This window comes from Heptranchias perlo, chromosome 14, assembly GCF_035084215.1.
Source record: "Heptranchias perlo isolate sHepPer1 chromosome 14, sHepPer1.hap1, whole genome shotgun sequence".
In the NCBI taxonomy this organism is placed as follows: Eukaryota; Metazoa; Chordata; class Chondrichthyes; order Hexanchiformes; family Hexanchidae; genus Heptranchias; species Heptranchias perlo.
The window spans coordinates 42234357-42256977 of NC_090338.1; the positions used below are offsets into that span (position 1 = coordinate 42234357).

At 43.5% G+C, this 22621-nt stretch overlaps 1 protein-coding gene across 2 annotated transcripts in view; it reads left to right on the top strand.

Moving 5' to 3' along the window:
* The first annotated feature begins 15879 nt into the window (after positions 1 to 15879).
* The window catches only part of pdlim7 (PDZ and LIM domain 7), a 134047-nt gene continuing 127305 nt past the window's right edge, over positions 15880 to 22621 (top strand). Inside the window, exon 1 of one of the 2 annotated variants that reach the window (XM_067996346.1) lies at positions 15880 to 16210. In XM_067996346.1, the coding sequence (XP_067852447.1) occupies positions 16115 to 16210 (96 nt within the window). In that variant the 5' untranslated portion in view covers positions 15880 to 16114. The remainder of the gene's footprint in view (positions 16211 to 22621) is intronic. The other variant, XM_067996347.1, reaches the window with a different exon arrangement.

A 22621-nucleotide genomic window follows, 5' to 3' on the forward strand; every position in this document is an offset into this window, starting at 1 on the left:
AGAATAGGTTTGATAGGTGGTTCAATGAAAAGGGATATGGGAATAGAGCGGGCACATAGGCTTAGGACGATTGCTCATGTGGAGGATAAACACCAATATGTACTGTGGATTGGAAGGTAGCAAATGTAACCCTGCTATTAAAGAGTGGAAAGAGAGAGAAAACAGGGAATTATAAGCCAGTTAGCCTGACATCAGTAGTAGGGAAAATGCTAGAATCTATTATCTAGAATCTACATAGTAATAGGGAACTTAGAAAATCATAATACCTTTAGGCAGAGTTAACATGGTTTCATGAGGTTTAACTAGCAGGGTAGATAAGAGGAAACCAGCGAATGTAGTATATTTGGATTTTCAAAAGGCATTCGATGAGGTGCCATACAAGAGGTTGTTACACAAGATTAGGGCTCATGAGATTGGGAGTAATATATTAGCATGGACTGAGGATTGGTTAATGGACAGAAAACAGAAAGTAGGAATAAATGGGTCATTTTTGGGTTGGCAGGTTGTAACTAGTGGGGTGCCTCAAGGATCAGTACTTGGGCCTCAGCTGTTTCCAATGTATATCAGTGACTTAGATGAGGGGAACAAGTGTAATGTATCCAAGATTGCTGACGATACAAAGCTAGGTTGGAAAGTAAGCTGTGAGGGGGATGCAAAGAGACTGCAAACGGATATAGAAAAGTCAAGTGATTGGGCGAGAAGGTGGCAGATGGAGTATAATATGAGGAAATGTGAAATTATTCACTTTGGCAGGAAGAATAGAAAAGCAGATTTTTTTTAAAAAGGTGAATGGCTGAGAAATGTTGGTATTCAGAAGGATTTGGGTGTCCTTGTACACGAATCACAGAAAGTTAACATGCAGGTACAGCAAGCAATTAGGAAGGCAAATAGTATGTTAGCCTTTATTTCAAGGAGGTTGGAGTATAAGAGTAAGGCTCTAGTGAGACCACACCTGGAGTACTGTGTACAATTTTGGTCTCATTACCTAAGGAAGGATATACTTGCCTTCAAGGGGGTGCAACGAAGGTTCACTAGATTGTTTCCTGGGATGAGAGGGTTGTCCTATGAGGAGAGATTGAGTAGAATGGGCCCATTTTCTCTGGAGTTTAGAAGAATGAGCGGTGATCTCATTGAAGCATATAAAATTCTTAGAGGGCTTGACAGGGTAGATGCTGAGTTGCTGTTTCCCCTGGCTGGAGAGTCTAGAACTAGGAGGCATACTCTCAAGATAAGGGCTCAGCCATTTAGGACCAAGATGAGGAAAAATTTCTTCGCTGAGGGTTGTGAATCTTTGGAATTTTCTACCCCAGGGGACTGTGGATGCTCAGTCATTGAGTATATTCAAAACTGAGATCAATAGATATTTGGACACTAAGTGAACCAAAGGATATGGGGATAGGGCAGGAAAGTGGAGTTGAGATAGAATATCAGCTATGATCTTATTGAATGGTGAAGCAGGCTCAAGGGGCCGTATGGCCTACTCCCGCCTCTATTTCTTATGTTCTTATGTACTGGTTGGGCCAAATGGCCCGTTTCAATGTTTTAATTTCTATGTAAATACTGCTCATCCTTAGTTTTCCTGAGGGCATTAAGAGCCAACCATGTATTGTGGATTGGAGTAAGGTGTAGGGCAGGCTAAGTTGGATGGGAAGGTTCGCTTCACTGAAGGACATAAATGAACCACAATCTGGCAGCTATCATAATTTGTGCACTGGCACCAGGAAACTAATCATCAGATTTATGGGACCTGACAAAGCGATCAAACAGCGTATACTGACGAGTTACCTGTTTAAATATGCAGAGTATAGAAACAAGCTTAAATTAAAAGTTTATTATTCATACTCAATTATTTTTTCAGTTCAGCAATTATGACCTTTTCAACATTTAAAAATTAACCTGATTTCTGCTTTCTCTTCTAATAAACGATGGTTAAAATAATGTCATCGAAATAATGCCGAGACAGATAAATAAATGTGTTTAATGGTGGTGCTCCAGGCACTAAGTTTAGCATTGAGTTTGTTACACCAAATTGCATTCCAAATGTAATAAATAAAAATGCATTTATTCACATTAAAGCCATTAAAATAAAAACATTGGAAACCTTTTTAGTTTCACATCGGTTTGCTTATACTCCTAATTGAAAATATATTTCATATATTTTCAAATCAGCTTTGGTCATGTCAAGGAATAGAAATCCAAGCTTTGGATCTTGAACTAAGATATTAAAGGTTTGAATTTCATTTTATAGGATCTTTGACTGCTATTAGTTACCTGTAATATGTAGAGGATCAGGATTGATTTTATACCCATTCATAATCAATAGGCAGGAAATCTCATACCATCTAAAATCTTAATTGATCTGAACAGATCACAAGGAGAATTTCTGCAGGGCTCTCTCAAACTCATGCCATATGTTTGGTGGAAATCCTGGAGAAGTAGTATAAGCAGGCATTTTTAGCAGTTTGTGCCATTTTTCTGGGTGTTTCACCAATATCCTGGCAGAGAACCCCATGGAAATTCCAGGCACACATTCAGAAAAATTAGAACTAAGTTAACCCAATTGGCATCAGTTTAGATTCTAAAGCGAATTTGAAGCTTGTGATCAGTTTAGATCATGTGTCTTGTAACTTGCAGGATAGATTTTCTGCTGCACATTACTGGTGCAGAGCCTTGCCCAGCAGGAATGCACATCAGGAAATTGTGCATGATGCAGCAAATTAATAGACAGAACATCATGGGCTGTGTGTGCACGATTCCCTAACATGCACGACTGGTGAATGAGACTTCATGCCGGTCCTGTGCATGCGTAAAATTTAGGTTTACCATTCAGAGTGAATCCATTAATATTGATCATTAATAAATTGCCATCATTTGAATACTGGACAGGAAACTACTCATTTAGAGTTGTGTTGGGACTAATACCATAAAATATTATGAATATATTTCAACATATTACTTTAATTTTCAACTCTAAATATTCAGAAAAAGATGTAAAGGCATCTCTTTGACTATGTAAGTATTTTGCAATAGCCTATATCTTTGTTTTGATGACCTATAATGATAAACAAATCCTTACAGACCTTGTGATCATGTAACTATAATCTTATATATACGAATAAAATATCACATTCTTTTTCCTTTACCTATGTTAGAGCATTTATGAAGCATTCTGATGCTACCCAGTGGCACAAATTCAGTACTGCAAAAGTGAAAGTCAACTGAAGCACAACCTTCATCTGTTCTCTGATGTCATTCAATTATCTATAGTTTTGTTCAGAGCATTAATTATTTTTTGAGGCAGCTGGTCAGCCTGCTTCCAGAGAACTGCCAATGGCCATTGTAGTCAGCAGCCAGAATGCTCTAGGGTCGGCCAGATGTGACTCTCCTCCGATTTTCTGCTCCATGCAAGGTGTTACAGCAGACCCTGCTTAATGCACCGCTGATCAGAAGCTGAGAAGAGCAAACTTTTGTTCACTCTATGGCCTTTTCTTTAAAGTGGTCATATTTTGATAGAAATGCCTGTCAATGACATTTACTCTATAAACCCCAGAATGACTATTCTCTATTTATGGTTCAGATGAGTAAATCACATCTAAAGCATACCAAATTAACATATGAAATGATATTGGAGGTGTCTGCAAAGGAGAAACCTGCATGTTTAGAATATATACTGGAGTATGTGAAAACTTAACTGCCATAATGGATGATCTGACATAAAATCTTCAAATGGAGGCTTTGTTAGTCATGTATTATGCTTTATATTGATCAGTTGGGTTTTCAAAAGTTCTTGTAAGTACCTGTACATATTATATTCTCAGACTTCGCTTAGAATGTGGCTTGCCGATCGCAGGATCTTAAAATCCTATCAACATGTGCCCATGAAACTGTATAGGCAGCAATCTCAGTTTATTGTTTCATAGTCTTGTAATATTTACATTTTATATCAGGTTATGGGTAAAAGGAAAGCTTCTGCAATTCTATGGATTCTGCATTGAGTTACTGATCTACAGTTTGTGAGGCAAATAGGTCTACATCAGTTACATAGTTCATAAAGGTATTAAAAAATGTATTCTGTGATTTATATGCCTGTCTGCAGTAATATTCTGTTGTCCCTGTGTACAAGTCACATTCTCAGATTTGCAGGTGCATGAAAGTGCATCAAATACATCAAATTTCAAAGTAGTTGACAGTTTTTCTTTTTTTTTGGACTATTGGAGTGGTCAGAATTGGGCAATGTTGGATTGCTTTGTGAATATTCAGCAGTTGCCCAAATCAAACTATTTGAGATTCAAGATGGTTTTTTTGGGGGAAAAAAGAGTCGTCGTATGCAGAAGCATAATGATACACTTTGCTGCTATTGGTCTCATGCTATTGTAAGTTTCATCATTCTTGCGATAAGTTAGCAACTGGAGCAACAGCATCAAACGTAAGAATTTTTGATCAATTTGCTTTAAATTTTAAAAACAAAGTACCTGTTGTCTGCTGGTTTAGTGGCGGGTTATCTGATTTTTGTCTGAGTATTTGTCTGATCCCTGGTCATCTAGCGGAGAGCTCTAGCTAGGGTGGGAAAGGTGGTGTGTGGCATGTGACATCAAATTAATGGTACATTTGTTCAACCTGCAGGATACAACTCAACAACAGTAGTTCCTTATTCAAGGTTCTTTGTGGTGAAGCTGTTTTGTAAAGCAGTGGATGAGCTATGGAATAGCAGATACATTAAATTTGTCTAAATTAAAATTTAACAAGCATTTGGAACAGGAGCCGTGATATATTCACACAATGGATTCTAATTGATCCTTCATTGAAAGGTTCCACTCAATGGGAAGCTGCAATGGACTGAGCCAATGAAGCACAAGAATGTATTACATTGCATTTGATTTAAGGGTAATTTTTTACAAGGCTTCAGACTGCCAGTGAGGACTTGTATGTTCTGGGGTATGTATTTCATTGAGGAGCGAGAGTGGATTGAGCTTTCCTGGACTCAGCATCTGCCCATTGGGCGCCCAAGTGGAGGGTTGCCTGAAGAAAGCTGGTGGTGGAGCTTGTACCAGGACCCTCTGCAAACCGAAGGTTTTGAGGGACCCCAGGACAATCCCAAGGCCTTTGGGCCTTGTCGACTTTTGGCTGCTAGAGAGCAGCCAGAAGGCTGCAGTGTCGGTGATCAGGAGTGTAGCTGCAGGCCTCTCAGGAAAGTTGCTATACTCCTGTTTCCCTACCCTTGTACAAGGCCCTGCTGAGGGCAGAAGTGTAACTAAGCCATGCAAATAGCCAGGGCCAGGAAAATTGTGGGTGCATCTCCCCTTCCAGGTGCAGCTGGAAGGGGAGATTGCCAACTCTCCAGGATTGACCTGGAGTCTCCAGGAATTAAAGATTAGTCTCCAGGACACTGCTGCGAGCAACCCAGGAGAAAAATCATAGGGGTATTAAAAAAAATTGTGCTTTTTTTCATATTCTTTGAAGAGTTTTACTTATTGACTGGGCGGTTGGAAGCGGGGGTCATGTGATGAAACCTCCAGTAATATGTCCAACCAGAGTTGGCAACCTTAAGCACACTTCAGTTACATTGCACTTCTTGGGCACCTAGGTTTTTATTGTGCTCTTGTACTCTTATCTTTCAGAAAACAGAACATTTGAAAGGGTCCAAATATCTTGATCCACCAGAAAACATATTCCAATGTAATAGGAACATAGGAACAGGAGTAGGCCATTCAGCCACTCGTGCCTGCTCCGCCATTTGATAACATCATGGCTGATTTGTGATCTAGCTCCATATACCTGCCTTTGGCCCATATCCCTTAATACCTTTGGTTGCCAAAAAGCTATCTATCTCACACTTAAATTTAGCAATTGAGCTAGTATCAATTGCCGTTTGTGGAAGAGAGTTCCAAACTTCTACCACCCTTTGTGTGTAGAAATGTTTTCTAATCTCACTCCTGAAAGGTCTAGCTCTAATTTTTAGACTGTGCCCCCTACTCCTAGAATCCCCAACCAGCGGAAATAGTTTCTCTCTATCCACCCTATCTGTTCCCCTTAATATCTTATAAACTTCGATCAGATCACCCCTTAACCTTCTAAACTCCAGAGAATACAACCCCAATTTGTGTAATCTCTCCTTGTAACTTAACCCTTGAAGTCCGGGTATCATTCTAGTAAACCTACGGTGCACTCCTTCCAAGGCCAAAATGTCCTTCTGAAGGTACGGTGCCCAGAACTGCTCACAGTACTCCAGGTGCAGTCTAACCAGGGTTACTATTTAAAGTTTGTTTTCTTTTGTTTATTCTAATACCTCTCAAATGCCTGGAATTTCTGTGGGGAAGATTAGTGGAATGGTCTAAATGGCTAGAAATGGCCTTTTACACTATTTCTCCAGGGATTTTACTGATCTGAAATTACAACGGGAGATGAAGACACTCCATTGAAATTTTCCCCATGATGTTTAGACTGGCTGTTCAATGATGTTTGTTTAAATGTTTCAGCAACTGGCTTCTGGAACAGTGGCAATGTTACAATATTGCAAATACTGTCAAATAATTTAACAAAAAGAAATATGTATTCCTTTTAAGAGGGATAGCTAGGAAATAACATTTGTAAAGCTAAAATGCCACAATAATGCAAAGTGATATCGGCCATCACTGTCTCAAGTCCAGCAGATGTAGGAACAAATATGGAATACGTTTTTCAGGCATTCACAGAAAGATGTACAAAGGTAACAACAACCTCAACACAACAACGTAGCATCTTTAACTTAGAAAAGGGTCTCAAGGCACTTCATGGCGATGTAAGGAAAAAATGGACACCAAGCCAAAGATGGAGATATTAAGAAGGGTGACAAAGATGAAGTCTGAGAAGGGTCTTAAAGGAGGAGAGAGAAGTAGACAGGTGAAAGATTTAAGAAGGGAATTCCAGAACATGAGGCCGAGGAGGCTGAATCCACAGCCGTCATTGAAAGGAAGGACTTGCATTTATATAGCGCCATTACAACTTCAGGGTATCTCCAAATGCTTTACAGACAATAAAGTACTTTTGATGTCTAGTCACTGTTCTAATGTAAGCAAATGTGGCAGCCATTTTGTGCACAGCAAGGTCCCACAAACAGCAATGAGATAATGACTAAATAATCGGTTTTAGTGATGTTGGTTGAGGGATAAATATTAGCCAGGACACCAGGAAGAATTCCTCTGCTCTTCTTCGAATAGCGCCATGGAATCGTTTACAACCTCCTGAGAGGGCAGACAGGGCCTCAGTTTAACATCTCATCCAAAAGACGGCACCTCCGACAATGTGGTACTCCCTTTGTATTGCACAGAAGTATTAGCCTAGATTATGTTCTCAGGTTCTGGGGTGGGATTTTGAACCCACAACCTTCAGACTTAGAGATGGGAATGCTCCCACTGAGCCAAGGCTGCACTGAATGGTGGGGTAAAGGAAGGGTGGGATGCACAAGAGGTCGGAATTAGAGGAACAGAGAGTTTGGGGTTAAATGTACATTTCAGAGATGGGGAGAGGTGAGACCATGGAGGGATTTAAACTCAAGGATGCGAATTTTAAATTTGAGGCATTGGCGGACCAGAAGCAAATGTAGATCAGTGAACACAGGAGTAATGGATGAGTGAGAGTTGGTGTGGGATAAGATACGGACAGCAGAATTTTAGATGAGTTGAAGTTTATAGAAAGCGGAAGATGAGAGACCAGCCAGGAAAATATTGGAATCGTTAAGTTTGGAGGTGACAAAGGAATGGAAGAGGCGTTCAGCAGCAGATAGATTCAGTTAGGGACAGAGGCAGGTTATGTTACAGTGGTGCATGTATGTGGTCTTTGTGATGGGGAAAATAAGGATCGGAACCTCAGACTGGGATAGAATAGGACACTGAGATTGTGAAGAATCTAGTGCATCACGAGATAATGGCTTAGGAGAGGGATGGAGTCAGTGGCAAGGATACTGAATTTGTGGAGGGGATGAAAGATGATGGCTTTGGTCTTTCCAGTGTTTAGCTGGAGGAAATTACAGCTCATCCAAGACTGGATGTCAGGCAAGCAGTCTTTTTTTTTATTCGTTCACGGAATGTGGGCGTCGCTGGCGAGGCCAGCATTTATTGCCCATCCCTAATTGCCCTTGAGAAGGTGGTGGTGAGCCGCCTTCTTGAACCGCTGCAGTCCGTGTGGTGAAGGTTCTCCCACAGTGCTGTTAGGAAGGGAGTTCCAGGATTTTGACCCAGCGACGATGAAGGAACGGCGATATATTTCCAAGTCGGGATGGTGTGTGACTTGGAGGGGAATGTGCAGGTGGTGTTGTTCCCATGTGCCTGCTGCTCTTGTCCTTCTAGGTGTTAGAGGTCGTGGGTTTGGGAGGTGTTGTCGAAGAAGCCTTGGCAAGTTGCTGCAGTGCATCCTGTGGATGGTACATACTGTGCGCTGGTGGTGAAGGGAGTGAATGTTTAGAGTGGTGGATGGGGTGCCAATCAAGTGGGCTGCTTTGTCCTGGATGGTGTCGAGCTTCTTGAGTGTTGTTGGAGCTGCACTCATCCAGGCAGGTCTGACAGCTCAGGGGCAGTATCGCGTTGAAGGGTTGAGAGTTGGTGGAGGTGTAGAGCTGGATGCCATCAGTATACATGTGGGAGCTGACCCTTACGTGCAGCATGTAGATGAGGAAGAGGATGGTGCCAAGGATGGATCCAAGGTGATGATGTGGGGGATGGGAAGAAAAGCCATTGGTAGAGATGTTCCGGCTTTGATTGGATAGGTAAGATTGGAACTAAGTTGGACAATGGAGAAAAAGCATTGGCAGAGGATGGTGTGATTGACTGTGCCAAAGGCTGCAAAGAGGTTGAAGAGAACAAGGAGTGATTAAAAACCACGCTCATAGTTACAGAGAACATAATTTATAACTTTGGTTAGGGCTGTTTCAGTGCTGTGGGAGGGACAGAAAATTGATTGGAAGATTGAAATAGGGAGATATGGGAGACATGAACATGGGTCCTTCGTGAGGTCGATGAAAGTCTTCCCACAGGAAGTCACAGAGGTGCTTTATTGCTTCCTTCATGAAGCGCAATCTGTGCGCACACTGGTCCTTGAACAGGTCCTTGTATGTCCTATGCTTCCTGTACAGTCGCTGGGGAGGGGAGCAATACCTGGTGCGGCGCAGCCTCTTCGCGTTGTGCCTGACTTTCGTGAACAGGAGAGAGTTTCATTCTTTGAATGTATAGATTATCAGAGATATCTCCCTACTTCCAGCCCCTCCTTATCTCCTCTTCCTCCTCAATTATAAAGGTGAAATTTGGAACGCCTGTAAGGAATACCATTTTTCAACAGCTTCTCTTAATTTTTGCAGACATAGGTCTAGAAATTTTGGGTGTCAGAGACTCTCAGCAATCTGCTGTGCAACACTGAAGATTCCAGAAGCAGAAACTCCAAAGTAAATCCAGCAAAGGTTGCAGAGGAACTATGAAAAGCCTAAAACTGAATTACACTGTTGTCAGCTGACCTCAACCTGCTGCACCTGGATTTCTCAGCCTAACTGCGTTGCCATCGGGAAACCAGCGTAATTTCAGGCAATTCTGGCAAGCTGTTATTTTCAGTGGATTTGGAGCTTTGTTAACAAATGGTAGTGAATTTCAGCGAAGGGTTCACAGAAGTGGTGCGAAAGATTGAGGAAACTCTGGCGTAACGCTTGAATGGGGGTAATTCACTTGCGCCTACTGTCCTAGCCAATATTCATCTTTCAATCGACACCAAAACAAGAATAGCTCAGATTTTGCTGACAAAATAATGGTGAGGCTAATGGCGCATGCCATTATTTAAATGTAAATAATGGCAGCACTGTCAGGCGAGGGGCAGATGGTCGGTTAAAAGCTAATATCCAAAAGTCGCTGTCCAAGTTGCGCTGCTCCTGCATTAGCTTCGCGAAAGCGTCTTTTTGCTGTCTGCCTCACCATTAAAACGCATTTAATGGTGCAAAGTTGCTGTATTTTAACGATGTGGTAACTGTTAATTACTGCTAATCAGTCTCTCTGGCAATGAAAATTAACTATTAAAAGTATGGAGTCTCATTCCTTCAGGTATTAATTGTTGTTGGAGATTTAAAAAATGTTAAATTTTAAGTTTTACATTTTTTTAACTTTTCTGTCTCTTTTTTTCTCTCTCTCTTAATCCATTCTTTCTTTCCCTCTCTTTATTTCTCTTTCTGCACCTGTTTTGACATTGGTCCAGATTTTACTGTAGCAGGGCATCTAACGGCTTCTGCTGTTAGATAGAGTTGCCCTTGCACATTTAGATTTTCAAATTTTTTTGTGTGGCAAGTTGCTAAAGGTAATAGCTGATAATGGTGCAGCGAGGGAAGCATGTTATCTGGGACCTGAATGGACAGGGCAAGCAACAGGGTATTTCCTTAACCAATCAGATTGAAGGATTGTGAAATAAACAGCGCAAGGACTGAGAAGGAAGTGTGAATTAGAGTGGATGAATTCAATATCAAATCAGGTAAAGAGAGGGAAAGAAAGATTTAGATTAAAAGAGACAGAAAGGAAAAGTAAAAAAATGTTTTAATTTTAAATGACATTTTTAAAATCTCCAATTAATACCTGAAAGAATGAGACTCCACACTTGTAATAGTTAATTTTCAGTGCCAGAGAGGTTGATTAGCAGTAATTAACACATCACGTCATTAAAAGAGTATTAGCCTTAGAGTGAGAGGACTTAACTTTCTGTGGTGAGTGTAGTTCATATCTACCACGCAAATACAGCAACTTCACGACATTCAATGGATTTCAATGGTGAGGCAGACAGTGAGATGCTCGGCAGAGCGGCACAACTCTGACAGCAACTTTTGGATATTCCCATTTAACCACGCATCTGCCCATCGCCTGACGTTGCTGTACCACTTGTGCATAAATAACAGTGAGTGCCATTAGCCTCACTGTTATTTTGAGAGCAAAATCTGGCCCATTGAAATTACCAACTCTAATTTACATCATATTATTTTAGGTATAGCACAGGAAGAGGCCATTCGGCCCATCGTGCCTATGCCGGCTCTTTGAAAGCTATCCAATTAGTTCCATTCCCCATCTCTGTCCCCATAACCCTGTATTTTTTTTTCCCTTCAAGTATTTATCTGATTCCCTTTTGAAAGTTACTATTGAATCTGCTTCCACCACCCTTTCAGGCAGTGCATTCCAGATCATTACAACTCGCTGCGTTAAAAAAAATGTTTCCTCATGTTGCCTCTGGCTCTTTTGCCAATTATCTTAAATCTGTGTCCTCTGGTTACTGACCGTTCTGCCACTGGAAACAGTTTCTCCTTATTTACTCTATCAAAACCGTTCATGATCTTGAACACCTCTATCAAATCTCCCCTTAACCTTCTCTGTTCCAAGGAGAGCAACCCCAGCTTCTCCAGTCTCTCCACAGAACTGAAGTCCCTCATCCCTGGTACTATTCTAATAAATCTCTTCTGTACCCTCCCTAAGGCCTTGACATCCTTCCTAAAGTGTGGTGCCCAGAATTGAACACAATACTCCAGCTGAGGCCTAACTAATGTTTTATAAACGTTTAGCGTAACTTGCTTCCTTTTGTACTCTATGCCTCTATTAATAATGCCCAGGATCCCATGTGCTTTTTTAACAGCCTTCTCAACTTGTCCTGCAACCTTCAAAGATTTGTGTATGTGCACCCCCAGGTCTCTCTGTTCCTGCACCCACTTTAAAATTGTACAATTTAGTTTATATTACCTCTCCTCATTCTTCCTACCAAAATGCATCACTTCACACTTCTCTGCCACAATCTCCTTAGATATGGGGACGTGCCAGAGGACTGGAGGATTGCAAATGTTACACTCCTGTTCAAGAAAGGGGAGAGGGATAAATCCGGCAATTACAGGCCAGTCAGCCTAACGTTGGTGGTGGGGAAACAGTTGATGAGTGTAGTGCGGTTGATGTGTATATGGACTTTCAAAAGGCATTGGATAAGGTATCACATAATAGACTTGTTAGAAAAATTAAAGCCCATGGGGTTAAAGGGACAGTAGCAGCATGGATACATAATTGGCGAGGTGACACATTTCATCTGCCATGTATCTGCCCATTTCACCAGTCTGTCTATGTCCTCCTGAAGTCTGTTGGTATCCTCCACATTGTTTACTACATTTCTGAGTTGGTGTCATCTGCAAACTTTGAAATTATACCCTCTATACACAAGTCTAAGTCATATATCAAAAAGAGCAGAGGTCCTAATACTGACCCCTAGGGAACACCACTGTAAACTTCCCTCCAGTCTGAAAAACAATTGTTCACCACTACTCTCTGCTTTCTGTCTCCTAGCCAATTTTGTATCCACATTGAAATGAAGACAGATGCAAAGTATTTCTTTCGTACTTCAGCTATGCCCTCTGCCTGCACAAGAAGATCTCCTTTTTTGTCCTTAATCGGTCACACCCTTCCTCTGATTAATCTTTTACTATTTATGTTTATAAAAGAGTTTTGGATTCCCTTTTAGGTTAGCCACTAATCTATTCTTATACTCTCTCTTTGCCCCTCTTATTCCATCTTACTCCTCTGTACTTTCTGTATTCAGCTTGGTTATCTACAGTATTATGAACCTTACATGCGTCATCAGCTTCCTTTTTCTGTTTCATTTTAATCTCTATACATTTAGTCATCCAGGGAGCTCTAGCTTTGGATGCCTTTCCTTTCCCCCTCATAGGGAATGTGTCTACTCAGTACCCAAATCAACTCCTCCTTCTCCTTCCCCTGGGCTCGATTTTGCGATCGCGTTTCTGGCGGGTTTCCACCGGGGGGGCCCCGAAAATCCCGATCTCCGGTCACATGACCGGATCGCGACGAAATCCCGGCCACTTCCGGGTACCGCGCTGACGTGCGGGGCTGCGCGCGCAAGCCCCGCTGGTGGGAATCCCGCAGGCAATTAAAGCCAGCGGGGTTCCACTTGAGAGTACTTAACTTGCTCGTTGTGGTCAGTTAATGAGCTGAAGCAGCTGTCAAAAGAGGAAGTGTGGGATTTTAGGTTCAAGGCAGTGAGTTTCCCACACTGGGGGAAACAGTCTCCCTCCAACCAGGCGTGTTGCAGCCAGCAGCCTGTGGCAGGTGCCAAGGTGTGCTCCACGGGGGAGAGCCCTCACCCACGCAGGAGGCCACCGCGTCACATAGGGCAACCCCTGCCCTCCACCACCCCCCGCCAAGCCAGAGGACAGACCAACACGAAACCGCAGCCCCAGTCCAAGGAACCACACACCTACCCTGCACAACCCCTCAGACCAACACCTGCCAGTTGGGTGGTGTGTGGAGACCCTCGGAGGACGAAGAGCATGACCAGCACCAGCAGCCTCGCAGTCCACGCCGTCCGCCGCAGAGACGTGGATCCCCCCAACACGGTGTTGTTGCACGCCCACCTGCACAGCAGGAGGGAGGGCTACCGCAGAGAGAGACGCATCGCAGAGGGCACTACCCTCGCCACAGGGTCCACAGACCGAGGCGCAGCTCCCTGGACCTCTCCGAGCAGCAGTGCACAGGGAGGCGCAGATTCGCTCGACATGTAGTCGTGGAGATCTGCAGCCTCTTTCATGCCGAGCTGCTCCTGGCTGGCCCCAGCACCAACTGCTTACCTGTCGCTGGCAAAGTCACCACTGCCCTCCACACCTTCTCCTCCGCATCCTTCCAGGGTGCAGCCGGCTACACCGCCGATGTCTCTCAGTCGTCTGCGCGGACGAGCCCTGCAAATACACCTGCACCTACTCTGCAGTAACACGATGGGTGGCATCAGTGGTGGGTCCTCATAGTGATACCCAGGAGCGGCCATTATTGGACACAACTGACAGGATTCGCGGAGACATGGCAGTGGTGGTGTCAATATAATGTGTGCTGTTTGTTGCTCTGAAATTCAATATAGGTAACACCCATGACAAATCCTCAGACACCCTTGCGCACCCCCTTCATGCTGACGACACGTTTGCCTTACGCTGCCTACTGCACATATGTGATGCATGCCCTGTGGCTGCAGCACAGGTGGTGGCAGGTTGAGTGAGGCTGGCCGTGAGGGAGATGCACGGGAGGGTGAGTATGGGATGGAGCAATGAGATTGTATGAGGATTGGGTTGCGTGTTAGTGGCAGGATGAGTACTGGCGAGGTGAGTAGGTGGAGGTAAGATGAGGATGGGGTTTGAGTGGGTATGAAGGGTGATGTGACAGAATAGTGTTGGCGGTGCCGAAGGAGATGTGGGGTGGGGGCAGTGTCGTGGCAGACGGAGTGTAGGGGAAAGACTTCATGTTCTCACTGCGGCTGACCTACTGCAGTCATTGCAGCGCCTCCTGCACTGTATGCAGGTGGGCCATATGTTGGTGGTGCAGGTGACCCCCTCTGTCACCTCGAGCCAGGCCTTCTTGGTGGCAGAGGCAGGCCGCTTCCTCCCGCCCGCCGGGGGGAAGATCTGTGTCCTCCCCCTCCTCCTCACCCCATCTGATGATACCTGGGGTGAGGCATCATTAAACTGGGAGCAGCCTTCCCCCTGGGCTGTTCCATGCTGCAATTTGTCCCATTGGTTGCAGCATCTGTCAGTGGAGGACTGCCCCTTTAACTAGAGAGCCTCCAGCTGACAGATCGTACTGCGCATGCGCAGCCCGACCGACGCGCAGGCCCGCGCCGTGGACCCCGGAGGAGCAGGTAATTGATTCCTATTAGTGTGTTGCCTGCTACGATCGCGTGGGCAACCCACTAATTTCGCCGTCCGCGTTTTCGATGCTCCCGGAGGACCACCCGCTGGGAACCCGCAGGCCTGCTAAATTCGAGCCCCCTATCTTTACCCTCCTTCTCCATTGATCCTCTGTTTATATCTCAATACTTCAATCTCATTGGTTAAGGAGATACACAGTTGCTTGCCCTGTTCACTCTGGTTGGAGATGCCTGAGTGTTTCTGTTTCCCTTGCACTCGCACTTTCAACAACTTGCCACTCAAAAAAATTAAAAACCTGCAAAGGCGAGTCTAACTAACAGCAGATGCCATTAGATGCCCTGCTACAGCAAAATCTAGGCCATTATTTTTAATGCACAAACTTCGCTATATTTTATGTGGAATCTGTTTTCTCTTAATTTCCTTGGCCAATCTTTAGCTGCACTCGGTCGCACAGATGGCGTTTAGTTCTGACTCTTTAGCTGGGATATGATCTCAGTGTCCCAACTCGTATACACGTGCCCCCATGTGTTTATTAGACACGCCTGTTAATGTTTATTACTCCTCGTTAGGACCGAGGCTGCTGGGTGTGATGTTTTGTGCTCGATGAGTGAAGTTTGGTTTTAAGGAAACTGGTAGTGTTTTGCTATGAGAGCAATCACCGGTCGTTCAGCAGAAAATTATGGTAGTTGTCCATCAAACCTTGTCGGTCATGTTTTAGGTGCGCCCTTTTCCTGGGGGTTTCCTATGATGCAATTCTGCCCTGATAATGGGCCATGTTGTATCACGAATCGCTTGGAATTTCACCACAGGAAAGTTTCTCATCATTTCTTCTGTTTATTAAAAGTGAGATCACTGAAAACTGTTAGATTAAAACGTCCGCACAACTAATGCAGGCATACTTGAGCAAGGAGAGTTTGACATTCATCGGGGTTTGGCTGTTTTTAGTTGTAAACTCCCAAAACTTTTACGCAGTTTACTGAAATACTACAGCAGTGTGACCTGTTCTCCATAAACTAAACAGCGTGTGTTTTCAGTAGAAAATATTGCTGTGCTTTCTCTTTTATATAGTTTTTTTCTTTTTGGTTCAGTTTCTTAAAAACTGGACGGGAAATGGCAATGACGTGTTGTGTGGCGTTTGAATTCCCTGGCGTGAGTCATAAAAAGTGCTGAAATTGTTGGTGTAGTTTTACACGCCTTATATAGCCTGGAAGTGCAAAGCTGTCATTCTCTCCAGAATAAAGTGAGTGGCTACAGCGGCACGGATCTACCTCCCTCTTTCTCCTTTACTTCGCACGGGGATCGCGCTCTCTTTTTTTTTCCCCCCCTAATCTCCAATTGCCTCCTGCACCCCCCTTCCAAAAAGTTTACAAACAAACAAAAAAGCGTTCTTTCTTTCTGTTTTCATTTTGTTTTCATCAAACACAAACCTCTCCAGCGACGATGGACTTGTACAAGATTACCCTGGAAGGACCGGCTCCGTGGGGTTTTAGACTGCAGGGAGGAAAGGACTTCAACACGCCTTTAACCATGTCCAGGGTGAGCGAGAACAACCGAGGGGGTGGTCAGATATTTCTTCCTCTCGACTTGTTACCTGTGTTTTTTGTTTTTTAAAAAAAAGTTATTAGTGATGAAATCAGGAAAAGGCTTGTGTTATAAACAGTCGTTCTGTTAGAACGAGCTACCCCACAGCAGCAGCCAGGAGGACACATTTACTGCACGTATTTGGATTTGAGATTTAATGTATGGAACCACTCCTGCAGAACTTCAAAGCGCGCCCTGTACTATACTGAGTGCCGCTGTTGCTTAGTGTTTGGAAGGCGGAGGCAGGACGTTAAATCGGTCCTGGTTCAGCTGTAACCCCCACATGGATTCACGTTTTTTAATATAAAACCGTGAAATCAGCCCTACGAGCGTTTTTGTGTTTGAGACTCAACAACTGGCGACTTTCCTCACTGTGTGAAGGAACGTAAAGTAAGTTATTGTAACACGGGGTGGTGGTGTGATACAAAATGGTATCTTCAAATCCCAGAATCGAAAACGCATTCCAGAGTGATTCTTGCATATCAGGAATGCGAAAGGATTAGTTGAAAGACTGAAGCTTCCAACTGTACTGAGCACTAACAGTGTAAACTGATCCGGCTTCTTTGAGGAGACTGCCAGGAGTCTCTTCACTTTTCTTTGTACGGACCAGATGAGGTCATGATCACCTAAAGTCCGGTTTAATTTAGGTCGAATAGCAAATATATTCTAGTCCGAGACAAAAGTTTATAGTAGAACTTAAAACATGTCCTTAATTCAGCACATATTAGAATATCAGTTACAATTCTCTCCAGAAACGTTTGTGTACTTGATTTTTAATCTTGTTTTAACGATTCTTCAAGATTATGGCTTTAAATTATGGCGAAGTAAAAGTTTCGCTCTTTTAAGTACCACCATTTTAGCCTATAGTATTTATTTTTGGATGAATAAGTCTCTGGAGGTTTTAAAAGGTTATTGCTATAGAATTGCTTGCAAGCAAATATTTTATTAATTGTCCTATTGTTTCACAGAATTACTACTGTAAAGTTTATTTTTGAACTACAGTGTAAGAAATCTGGGTATTTTTATGGATTAAGTTCTTTTACTGATCTATCCTCAATCTTTAAGTGCAAGGAAGATTAATTTATCATGACCAGATATGGGCAAGGGTTTAAGCATTGAGAGAAGCAGAATAACAACTCCATATAGGTCTACTCAGAAATCAAATTATTGGAAGGATTTGTCCTTGTGGATGCATGTTTATGGTGCTTCCATATTTGTACTTGATCCCATTTATGTGCTTGTTTTTGCATAACTTAGTTTAAGGTGTATTTGGCATCTGTGTTTTGACTGGTGCCATTACTCATATTATCACAATGATTTAAGTTCTGGAATTTGTTTTAATTAAAGTCTATAAATCTTCCAGTCAGGAAAGAATTTTATAATTGCATTGTACAACCTGAATTTGGACTGTTGCAAAAGCCTAATGTGGTCTGTGAGGGTATTAAAACACTGCATTTCAAAAAAATACTGCCTTTTATGTTGGACAAATGATGCCCTCCACCCCAGCAGCCCCTCTCTCTCTCTCTCTCTCTCTCTACCTCTCTCTCTACCTCTCGACCTCTCTCGCTCTCGATCTTTCTACCTCTCTCTCGCGATCTCTCTACCTCTCTCTCTCGATCTCTCTACCTCTCGCTCTCGATCTCTCTACCTCTCGCTCTCGATCTCTCTACCTCTCGCTCTCGATCTCTCTACCTCTCTCTCTCGATCTCTCTACCTCTCTCTCTCGATCTCTCTACCTCCCTCTCTCTCTCGATCCCTCTACCTCCCTCTCTCTCTCGATCCCTCTACCTCCCTCTCTCTCTCGATCCCTCTACCTCCCTCTCTCTCTCGATCCCTCTACCTCCCTCTCTCTCTCGATCCCTCTACCTCCCTCTCTCTCTCGATCCCTCTACCTCCCTCTCTCTCTCGATCCCTCTACCTCCCTCTCTCTCTCGATCCCTCTACCTCCCTCTCTCTCTCGATCCCTCTACCTCCCTCTCTCTCTCGATCCCTCTACCTCCCTCTCTCTCTCGATCCCTCTACCTCCCTCTCTCTCTCGATCCCTCTACCTCCCTCTCTCTCTCGATCCCTCTACCTCCCTCTCTCTCTCGATCCCTCTACCTCCCTCTCTCTCTCGATCCCTCTACCTCCCTCTCTCTCTCGATCCCTCTACCTCCCTCTCTCTCTCGATCCCTCTACCTCCCTCTCTCTCTCGATCCCTCTACCTCCCTCTCTCTCTCGATCCCTCTACCTCCCTCTCTCTCTCGATCCCTCTACCTCCCTCTCTCTCTCGATCCCTCTACCTCCCTCTCTCTCTCGATCCCTCTACCTCCCTCTCTCTCTCGATCCCTCTACCTCCCTCTCTCTCTCGATCCCTCTACCTCTCCCTCTCTCTCTCGATCCCTCTACCTCTCCCTCTCCCTCTCGATCCCTCTACCTCTCCCTCTCCCTCTCGATCCCTCTACCTCTCCCTCTCCCTCTCGATCCCTCTACCTCTCCCTCTCCCTCTCGATCCCTCTACCTCTCCCTCTCCCTCTCGATCCCTCTACCTCTCCCTCTCCCTCTCGATCCCTCTACCTCTCCCTCTCCCTCTCGATCCCTCTACCTCTCCCTCTCCCTCTCGATCCCTCTACCTCTCCCTCTCCCTCTCGATCCCTCTACCTCTCCCTCTCCCTCTCGATCCCTCTACCTCTCCCTCTCCCTCTCGATCCCTCTACCTCTCCCTCTCCCTCTCGATCGCTCTACCTCTCCCTCTCCCTCTCGATACCTCTCCCTCTCCCTCTCGATCCCTCTCCCTCTCCCTCTCCCTCTCGATCCCTCTCCCTCTCCCTCTCGATACCTCTCCCTCTCCCTCTCGATCCCTCTCCCTCTCCCTCTCCCTCTCGATCCCTCTCCCTCTCCCTCTCCCTCTCGATCCCTCTCCCTCTCCCTCTCCCTCTCGATCCCTCTCCTTCTCCCTCTCCCTCTCGATCCCTCTCCTTCTCCCTCTCCCTCTCGATCCCTCTCCCTCTCCCTCTCCCTCTCGATCCCTCTCCCTCTCCCTCTCCCTCTCGATCCCTCTACCTACCTCTCTCTCTCTCTATCTACCTCTCCACCATGCCGCCTTGTGCACTCTTGTCTTTTAAAGTGCCTTTTCTAGTTTTAGTATAAAGATGTGAATTAAATAGAAGACCTTTCTGGGCTGAGCTGAAGCCAGTTTTCCATATTGCTAATAATTACCTTGAAAATGTTGAAAAGAAGAAATCTGAATTGTGGATTGGTAAACAAACTGGGACCAATGCACATAATTTTGTAGCTTGGGCTGGTACAGTTAACTTACTTTCTTCATGCTGTGTTCATATGTCACTCAGTCCCAGGGATGGTGAGCAGTAGAACTGGCCCTCTATAATAGATTTCACATGACTAATATGACCATTAAAAATAAATATTTTTCCTCCCCATAGAATTGTGGATTTGTTGCATGGATTCCATGTAGCTTAACTTTTTTTGTTTTAAGTAATAAAATATCTATTTAAGCATCAGGTTGAGGGTTATATGTGAAAGAATAAATAAACCAGATTCTCCACAGAACATGGCAATTGTTCAGACAATGGAGGAGTCCTCTGGGTATGTACCTGGTCAGATGTGAATATTAGTGCAAATTGTATCAGAGCTATAGAGCTAATAGGCTTGATGGGCAGAATGGCTTTTTCTCCACATATTTTGTCAGGCTTTTCCCTACTATGAAGAACCATTTGTCCTTGGCAGTCGTTTGTGCCAGTTGATCTATGTTGTATAGTGTATTCATATCTCTCAGCGATGCATTAAAGTAAACAGTAAAGGACTATAGAATCATAGAAGTTTACAACATGGAAACAGGCCCTTCGGCCCAACATGTCCATGTCGCCCAGTTTATACCACTAAGCTAGTCCCAATTGCCTGCACTTGGCCCATATCCCTCTATACTCATCTTACCCATGTAACTGTCCAAATGCTTTTTAAAAGACCAAATTGTACCCGCCTCTACTACTGCCTCTGGCAGCTTATTCCAGACACTCACCACCCTTTGAGTGAAAAAATTGCCCCTCTGGACCCTTTTGTATCTCTCCCCTCTCACCTTAAATCTATGCTCCCTCGTTATAGACTCCCCTACCTTTGGGAGAAGATTTTGACAATCTCCCTTATCTATGCCCCTCATTATTTTATAGACTTCTATAAGATCACCCCTAAACCTCCTACTCTCCAGGGAAAAAAGTCTCAGTCTATCCAACCACTCCCTATAAGTCAAACCATCAAGTCCCGGTAGCATCCTAGTAAATCTTTTCTGCACTCTTTCTAGTTTAATAATATCCTTTCTATAATAGGATGACCAGAACTGTACACAGTATTCCAAGTGTGGCCTTACTAATGTCTTGTACAACTTCAACAAGACATCCCAACTCCTGTATTCAATGTTCTGACCAATGAAACCAAGCATGCTGAATGCCTTCTTCACCACCCTATCCACCTGTGACTCCACTTTCAAGGAGCTATGAACCTGTACTCCTAGATCTCTTTGTTCTATAACTCTCCCCAACGCCCTACCATTAACGGAGTAGGTCCTGGCCCGATTCGATCTACCAAAATGCATCACCTCACATTTATCTAAATTAAACTCCATCTGTCATTCATCGGCCCACTGGCCCAATTTATCAAGATCCCGTTGCATTCCTAGATAACCTTCTTCACTGTCCACAATGCCACAAGTCTTGGTGTTATCTGCAAACTTACTAACCATGCCTCTGAAATTCTCATCCAAATCATTAATATAAATAACAAATAACAGCGGACCCAGCACCGATCCCTGAGGCACACCGCTGGTCACAGGCCTCCAATTTGAAAAACAACCCTCTACAACCACCCTCTGTCTTCTGTCGTCAATCCAATTTTGTATCCAATTGGCTACCTCACCTTGGATCCCGTGAGACTTAACCTTATGTAACAACCTGCCGTGCGGTACCTTGTCAAAGGCTTTGCTAAAGTCCATGTAGACCGCATCTACTGCACAGCCCTCATCTATCTTCTTGGTTACCCCTTCAAAAACCTCAATCAAATTCGTGAGACATGATTTTCCTCTCACAAAACCATGCTGACTGTTCCTAATCAGTCCCTGCCTCTCCAAATGCCTGTAGATCCTGTCTCTCAGAATACCCTCTAACAACTTACCCACTACAGATGTCAGGCTCACCGGTCTGTAGTTCCCAGACTTTTCCCTGCCACCCTTCTTAAACAAAGGCACAACATTTGCTACCCTCCACTATGAAAAACAATAAAATGGGAAATTAAAAAAAATACACTTACGGAATATATGCAAGAATTTCTTTAAGGGGTATATTCAGACCGAAATTCAGTTTGTGTGGTGCTTTCAAAAGCTTTTTTTAAAAAAAAAATTGAAATAAACTTAATATGATTTAATTTTGGTGTTTGAGAAAAATGTTATTTTAAGTGGTAATGGAATTGGTTTATTAAATAACAAAATTTATGCAGTAATTGCTAATGTGATTGGCCTGAAAACTGTTGGTTAACCTACGTGATGACTTTGTAATTCTTTGAGCCAACAAATGCTCCCGTGTGGATTTTAAAAGCAAAGAATATGAGCTTAGAGTTCCATTTGCAAACCAGTAAAATTTAAGAAAATAATGAGGGGAAATTGAACCAATAGTTAAGAGCTTGTTAGCTATGTGAAATATCTCAAAATATAACCCTAGGTTGACTACCAGTTACAGCATGAGTTGTCACAATACCAAAAGTCTCTTTCCCACGAGTGGTTTGCTAATATGGTGTGCAATTTATTTAAGAATTATTTTAAAAAATTAATTTTAGAATGTTAGGAAAAGTGAAGATGATTAAATTTGAAGTCTGTTATTAATATTTATGTCCTAATGTGAAGGAGCTGTAGTTAAATCTAGTTATTTAAAAATATATGATGCCAATAGTGTGTCATGCCCTAGATACACGATGGTTAGCCAAAGTTTAGTGATATTTTTAAGAGCACCATGATCAAAAAGTTCTGCAAAACTGAACTATCGATTCGTCCAAGTAAGTTTTTATTCTGCAAGAATTGAAGGTTGCTAGCCAGCATGCTTTGTCATGGTGGTTTTCGAATAGAAGGCTATCCATTGTAAGTCTTTTTAAAAATAAAAATCCTGTCTCTTCCATAGCAGAGTAACTTCAAAAATCTCTCCACGGTTTAAAAAGAATATGCCAGCACAGATTGTGACTTCAGCTGTTAGATATTTTGGCCATGCTCCAATACACACAGTAATACCTCTAAGCAAATTAAATCACCTCGAGCACTAAAATGAGAAATTCCGGACAAGTACTGTACAGTATTCAATGATACAGCTCCTACTTGGGTTTGACTTAATG